Source organism: Colobus angolensis, unplaced genomic scaffold, assembly GCF_000951035.1.
Source record: "Colobus angolensis palliatus isolate OR3802 unplaced genomic scaffold, Cang.pa_1.0 Scaffold2, whole genome shotgun sequence".
NCBI lineage: Eukaryota > Metazoa > Chordata > Mammalia > Primates > Cercopithecidae > Colobus > Colobus angolensis.
In genome coordinates this window covers 11,241,731-11,249,515 of record NW_012115154.1, presented here as the reverse complement: position 1 = coordinate 11,249,515, position 7,785 = coordinate 11,241,731, and the positions used below count along the sequence as shown (strand labels likewise).

The 7,785-nt window shown below is 45.0% G+C and overlaps 1 gene segment (V, D, J or C); it reads left to right on the top strand.

Annotated features, from left to right (window-relative positions):
- Positions 1 to 2,364: 2,364 nt before the first annotated feature.
- LOC105511438 lies at positions 2,365 to 5,983 on the top strand. The segment is given in 3 exon segments: positions 2,365 to 2,613; positions 2,983 to 3,287; positions 5,813 to 5,983. Coding segments are annotated over 3 exon segments (522 nt in total).
- The last annotated feature ends 1,802 nt before the right edge of the window (positions 5,984 to 7,785 follow it).

The following is a 7,785-nucleotide window of genomic DNA, read 5'->3' as shown; positions in this document are numbered from 1 at the left end:
CAGTTTTAAAATTAAAAAGATGAGTTCATTCTTATTGCCATTCTCTTCATGTATAAAGCTTTCTCTTGTTGGCAGTGATTCATTAAGAATCTAGTATGGAGGGAAAAAGCCGAAGATGGTAACAAAAAGATTTGAAAAGAGGCTTGCCAGAGAGGTGGACACATTAAGATGACCAGAATATGTTAAGGTGACAGCTCCAGCCAGCTTTCAATTCCGTAGGGCACCTCCAGACCTAGGCCACATGTGCGGCCAGCCCTCTCTCATTTGTAGATCCACTGCCACAGAGCAGAGGGATCATAGCCCCATCCTCTTTTCAATACATGAATGACTTCAATGATTGAATAACTGAACAGTATTGCAGATGGGGATGGAGACTGAGGAGATTTTTTTTAAAGGCATCAGCCATATGGAAGGAGCTTCCAGCTACTGAGCTGTGACAATGATCAGGAGCCAGGAGCCAGCTGGTTACTCTGATCTGACTGATACATCTCTTCACCCTCCAATCTGCTGCAACATCGCTAAGAAGGAGGATTACATTGCTCTCTACACGTGGTAATGACACTGAACTGATGCAGCTGATGAGTGAAGTCAGTTCTCATGGGATATGCTTGTATTAAAGACTGCCAGCCAAAGGAAAACATGATGTGGTACCCTTGAGAGCAAACGCAATTCTCATTCTTTCTCCCTGTATCTCCCATCACCCTCTGTCCACTTTCTCTCCACCCCCTGTCCACTTTCTCTCCACCCCATCCCCACTCAGGACTAAATAAAAATTTCAAAGGCAAAGAGGAAAGAGAACAGAAATGGAAAGAAAGGGAGGAACAGGTTATGTGTGCACATATTTATTTTGGCTTCACTCCCTGCAATCCTAATATGCACAGATATTGTATTATCAGATTTATTAAAAACTGAGATTGAACAACTGTAGAACAGCCAATGAAAACTGCTCTTGCGTTGGCTATAGCTATTTTTCATCATATGTTCCAAATGTTCACTGCAAGCAAACTACATTTACCACTTGATTTATCATTTAAATAAATGTTATAAGAGGATTAATTCCATTTAGAAAAGAGGAAAAACAAAACATTCCCCTATACATATGGTGTATTCAAATGCAAACAAAAAAATGTGCTACAGCCGAAACTGTCAGGAGCAAGAACCCCAACATTAACTTGGAATTGTGTTACTGTAGCATCAGCAACAACAACAAACATATGACATCACTAGGCCCTGATGAAATGGGAAAGTATTACAGATTCTTTATTTGCTTAAGGCTGATTCTCCCTGTTCAGCTGCTTTTACAGCTTTCTTTCCTGGGTTCTCGTCTCCAACCACTGCACCACATCCAACACAAACTGAGTAATTGTTCTGAATATGAATCCTTCAGAGTACAGAGCATGGCAAAGACAGAGGGAAGAGGAGTTTCCAAGGGTGTGCTGATGTCCTCCAGGCATCTCAAGGTCCGAAGTCCCACTTCAGCAGAATGACGTTTTAGCAGCTACCTAGCAGATTCCCACGCTTAGCTATTATGAATCCTTAGCTATTATGAATTGGTGGCTTGACTGTGTTTTTTGTGGCTCTGTGGTCCCTTCAGCCCCCACCTTCCACCCCATCCCATTGTAAATCTCCCAATCTTTGCTGCAGACGTAGGCTTTTCCTAGAGTCAAGAAAAGAAAAGAAAAAAATAAAAAAGCCAACACGTGTAAGAGTGCCTGCCTGCAGTGCACCAGGCAAAATGCATCTTTCAATAATTTTTAGGTATCGTCATCATTATTTTCATTTTACAGATAAGAAAATTGAGAATGAGGGTTTGCTTGAGAGTTCCCAAGCCAGCAAGAAGCAGAGCTGCAAAATGAACCCAAATCCATATGATTCCAAGGTTCTGTGATGTTTCCTGTTACTCATGTTGCATTTAGAGGATAAATTAGATCTAGCTGGGCCGTTAGAGGCACATGGAACAGATTCCAACTTTGATCAGTTCAGGAGTTAATTCTGCCTGTCCAGGTCTAAAAACCTGTCTGCCAGGGATGAAGATTATGCAGACGATCCCTTGTTTGGCTGTCATAGAAGCTTCCTGCCTTCAGAACTGAGCATTTCTGCTTTGATTACCCCAAAATACCTGAATCTCTTGAGCCCTATCCTTTCATCTCCCAGGTAACATGTCTAGCTCTAGTTTCCAATTTCAGATAAACTAAAATCCTTTTTCATCCTTCTATCAGTATCACAGTTTCTCTGAAGGTTTCCCAGGCTTCTGATCTCTCCTAGGGGAGCTAGAGAGTTACCTCTAGTTTACAGGTAAACAATGAGTCATTAAATACATTTACATACCAGGATATCAGCAGAAATGCAAAGAAGATACCAAGTGCAGAGTACAGCTGGTTCCCAGGGAGGCTGGGGGTGATTCACCACACTCTTAAAACAAGACTAGCTTGGTTTCCTCCCCAGCTCAAGGGGTAGATTCCTCTGCTCTGGCAGCAGATCTCCCAGAGGGAGCGGCCTGACCACGTCACTGGCCCAGAAGAGGAGGCGTCTGTCCCCCAGACTAGCTGAAGGAAAGGCTGGCTTGGATGATGCTCTGCTCTCCCCTTGCCCTTCTCTTGGGCACTTTCTTCGGTGGGTGCCCTCCTCTCCCTCAAGCCTCTTTTCTCATCCTCGCCCTCACTGCAATCCCGTGAATGCAGAGTCTGAGCTGTTGGTTTGACACTCCTGAGTCTATTCCTCTGATTGTCTGGAATAGATATGGGGCTTCAGCCTTAAGGGCTGATCTGATGATTCTTGGTTCTCTCTATCTCCTGGGAAGGAGTTTGTTCTGTTGGTCTTCCCTGGCCCAGTGATGCTTTGCATCCTTGGCTCCCCCGGTCTACTCCCCATGATGGATTCCAGGTGCCTGTGCCATGCAAGAGCATGAGCTGGCCCTCTGTCTGGGGAAGGCAAGCCAGGTTGGGGTGCTCCTCTGTAAATGGCACTTTATCTTTCCCACAGGGGTCAGATCTCAGACTGTTCATCAATGGCCAGCGACCCTGGTGCAGCCTGTGGGCAGCCCGCTCTCTCTGGAGTGCACTGTGGAGGGAACATCAAACCCCAACCTATACTGGTACCGACAGGCTGCAGGCAGGGGCCTCCAGCTGCTCTTCTACTCCATTGGTGTTAACCAGATCAGCTCTGAGGTGCCCCAGAATCTCTCAGCCTCCAGGCCCCAGGACAGGCGGTTCATCCTGAGTTCTAAGAAGCTCCTCCTCAGTGACTCTGGCTTCTATCTCTGTGCCTGGAGTGTCACACTGAGCTGGGTGGGGCAGACATCTGTGCAAAAACCCCACCCTCTCCTGAGCCCTAACCATTGTCCCCAGGAGCCCTCACCCAGGGACTGCGTGGAGGATATTTGTAACTAGGTTTCTGACTGCTGGCCAATGTGAAAGCAGTGGAATGAAGCTAGAATTCTACAAAAGACCCTAGTAAGTTCTCAGGGAGAACAAAAAATTGTATGTGTGTAGAACCTGTGATTTGCCTGCACATAGTCAAGTTCTCTATGTATGGATGTCCAGGCTTAGGCTACCATACTCCAGCCCTCAAGGTGTGCTATGCCTTGCCTGATTTTCTCATCTTCCAAATTCCTCTATGTGTGCCCTGGGGAGAGGGTTTGTGCCTATATGGCTGAGAGAAATAGGATATACCTGTGGCAGGAGGTGAGCTGGTGAACAAATGGGAGGATGCTAACTCAGGTTACTGAATTGGTTAATTTCATCACCTGGAGAGTCTCCTGTCATTGATCTTTCTGCTGAGACTAGAAATTCTGGGGAGGCTTAGACCTGAGGCTTGACTAAGGCAAGGAGTTAAGATGTTCAGGAGACTGTTCTCATTTGAGGCAGAAGTGTAGTTTTGTTAGTATAGGAAACATGCGGTTAGGCCAGACGTGGTAGCTCACGCCTATAATCCCAGCACTTTGGGAGACTGAGGCAGGAGGATCACCTGAGGTCAGGAGTTCGAGACCAGACTGGCCAACGTGGTGAAACCTATCTCTACTAAAAGTACAAAAATTAACTGGGTGTGGTGGCAGGCGTCTGTAATCCCAGCTACTTGGGAGGCTGAGGCAGAAGAATCACTTGAACCTGGGAGGTGGAGGTTGCAGTTTGCCAAGATCACGCCACTGCACTCTAGCCTGGGTGACAGAGCGAGACTCTATCTCAAAAAGATAAAAATAAAAATAAACATACACTTAGAAATTTTGATGGTGTTTTAAGTTTTAGGTTTTAAAAACTGTCCTGTTGTACTATCTTCTAGCCCTTCCTTTGTAGCAAAGACAGACAGATGGTGATCCAAGAGATACACAAGAAGAGGACCGTGTGTGTAATGGCTGAGCTCTAAAAAAGAGAAATCACTTGGATGGAAATGAAGGAGAGGAAAGGGCTGATGTGGATGGCTGGAAAGGGGTTCCATGGTTACCTTGGCAACTGAGCTTCCTTCCTCATCCCCATCCCTCCCTAGTTCTTGTTCTTAAAAAGATTTTCTTTCTAATATCCCTTCCCCTCCACAAGGGGGCACAAGATGTCTCAAAATACTCTATCGTGGGCATCATTTAACCTAGATCAATCCAGACATGTGCATATTTCTAGTATCATTTAAGCTGAAGTGGAAAATCTGAGACGTAGACACAGAGTGATCAAGAGCATATGGAATGATGCCCAAGGGTTCCTACTGAACTGTAAGGATCAGCTATGTATTAAGCAGCTGTTGTGTGCTGGACACAGTGAGCCATCTTGAGGGTTATTAAAAAGATCATATATATATATATATATATATATATATACACTCGAGATGGTGTTGGGCATAGTCATAGCATGATTCAGTCAAAGCACTAGATTTTTTTAAGTCTAAATTTGCTAGTTGTTATGAACTTGACCTAGTTATTTAATCTTACTAGCTGTCAAGTTTTTCCCCTCCTATAAAACATGCCTCATTGAATTGGTAAGTGTATTAAATAAGACGGTGTTTATAAAGTCCTATTACAGGCTCTAATTTTCAACAGATATTATTTTCCTCTCCTTAAATTTACAAGATTATTTTCATTACCACTTACCCAAGAGGAAGACTTACTTAAAAAATTTCAAATCATAAGCTACAGGTATGTAATAAATATTAATATTTAAAATGCTAAACAGGCTTGGATGGCAAAACCATGAAACTTGAACCCTATGCTGCGCCTATGCAGATGCTGATTCTGTAGGGGCTTTATGCAGCTTTGGAGTCCTTCTTAACAGAGAAATGTCTCAGGCAATCACCACTAGTCAAGTAGAGTTAGTAGAGACTTGAGGCAGATTTTTCCTTCCTGTAATATGCTGCAAAAATTCTGGAAAACTTCACAAAGGACATAAAATTGTAGCTAGGTTTAGCTCTTTAGGAGGCTAACAGTTGTATAAGCAAAATGACATTGCAAGCAAGAGAGTCAGTTTGTGCAGAAATGTGCAGGTCTGTGTGAATATTGTAAGTTTTAGAGAATTTGAAGAAAAAGAAGTCCTGATCATTGCACCCAGCATCCTACAGACAGGTGAGCATTGAGGGAGAGGCTAGAAAGCCACCTAAATTCATCAGAACAAATTAACATCCTCCGTGTTATCTGCTCTTATTCATGCGTGGCTGTTCATTCCCATAACTGTTTCTATACCATCTAGGACTCAGAAATCCACAGTCATTGTAATTCCAGGAGAAAAAGGAAAGCAGTTTAGGACAGCCAATCCTGTTCAGACGTGCCATCTCTTGCCGGGAATTCATGAAACTCACTTGCCCCTTTAATCAGATGAGGCTATCTCTTTTCTAGGAGAGCTTCCAGGATTTGCATCTGATTTTGCAGATGTGCCAGGATGACTATGTCCATATGTCTACTTCCCTGGCCAGTTCCTCATGGAAGATTCAGGGCCACATGCTGGTGGCCAGAGGCACTGTCCCCAAGATGCTTCACATAGATCTCAGCCACCCAAGGGACTTATAAGGAGATACCCTTTGGGCCTCTAAATAGATCTCAGCCACCCATAGGACTTATAAGGAGATACTCTTGGGCCTCTAAATAGATCTCAGCCACCCATGGGACTTATAGGGAGTCACCCTGGGGCCTCTGGACAGTTTGAGGAAGATGAGGAATGCCCAGGGTTGGGAAGCTGGTAACACTAAAATTAGGCAACTTCTTATTTTTGCCCAGGATTCTGTGGTTTGGGATAAGAATGCTACAATCCCTTGAGCTCCTGCAGAGCAAGCTTGACCTATTATACACCTAGTAATTTCCCACTCCCTACTTTGGGGGTTTCTGTATGTCTAGTTTTTCATTCTGTCTTGCATTATGTTCTTCTAAGATGTGTTAGAAAATACTCATCACACAGACGTTACAGGCTTTAGCAACTAGAGGATAAAACTACAAGGAGCCAGTCAATGCAGTGCACAAACACTGGCTCAGACATGCAGGGACTGTCCGTTTTGCAGTCTGTTGGTTATCTAGGGCTCTCTCTCCTGTGACTCATCAGCGCCTCTCATTACATGAGTGGAAGGAAGTGGGAGGATGTATGTGGAGGGAGGTGGAAGGGAGTTTGGGGGGCAGGTGGGAAGAGAGAGTTGTCTGAGTGATGTGGGACCAGAAGGGATCCCAATTGGGTCAGAGCAGTTATTGCAGCTGTTTTTCATTCTCCACTATCTTCATGGTGCCCACTGTGGCCTTTGATCTTGTGCATAACCTCCAGCAGGTGTAAAGATGTGCTGGGGGAGGGGAGGCCTGCACATGGATCTGGGACACCTAGATTCCCCTCTAGAGACCCTGTCCCCTCCCCTCTGAAGTTCTACTTCCACTGCCAGGATGCTAACCAGGGGCCCAGGTAGAAAGAGCAGCAGAGGAGGGGGTTGGGTGCCGGATGCGGTGAGTGTGGTTCTCATGATGCTCTGAAGGTGGGTGGGTGGAGGGAGTGACTTTCACAGGCACCCCAGATGTAGGACCCAGTAAATGTCAAACCACATCCTGTTGTGACTCTAAGAGATGGAGCTAGGGCAGGTGGCTGTTGTGGCTTGGTGCTGATGTTACTCAGAGATAAACAGCCCGGCAGCCAGCATTGGGCTCAGAACCCCCATTCCTACCCCAGTTGTCAGCTATAACCTAAAAGACCCCAACCTACATCGCATTACTTCCTACCTTTTGATTCAGGGCCACTCTCGTTTTTAACACAATTTTCTTGTCATTCATGATCCTAGACCTCTTTGCTGGAGGAGGGCCAGGGAATAAGTGTCAGGGCTCCAGGTGACTCTTGCTAACTGTGGGACTCCAGTGCCAGTGCTGTCCCCTTCCACCATCAGACTGTCTGAGACTATGTCATAGATATGTATGATTTGAGGCCAGGAAGAGCTCAGCTTCTCTGAGTTACCATCCTCTTGGTACTTCAGAGACCGCAGGCTTTGAATCAGAGAATCTGAAGAGCAGAGTTTGAAGATTCTTAGAGAACACTTTACCCAATGTCCTTATATCACAGAGGAGGACATATAAGCCCAGAGAATAAAAATGAGTTGTTCAGAGCCAAGCAGCTGGGGGCAGAGAAGGACCAGAAGCTAATTCTCTGTGTTTTAGCAGCTCCTGGACTTCAGACAAGGCTTGAGGAATGCAGGCTCTATGTTGAGCTGTGATCTAGCTATGAATTTTATGAATCACTCATATAAGAATAAATCAGGCAAGATGATCATATGTGAGATGGCATGAGGATAGAGGGATAAATATAATGAATCACAAAATTAGAATCCTGCAGAATCTTGATAGGTTGG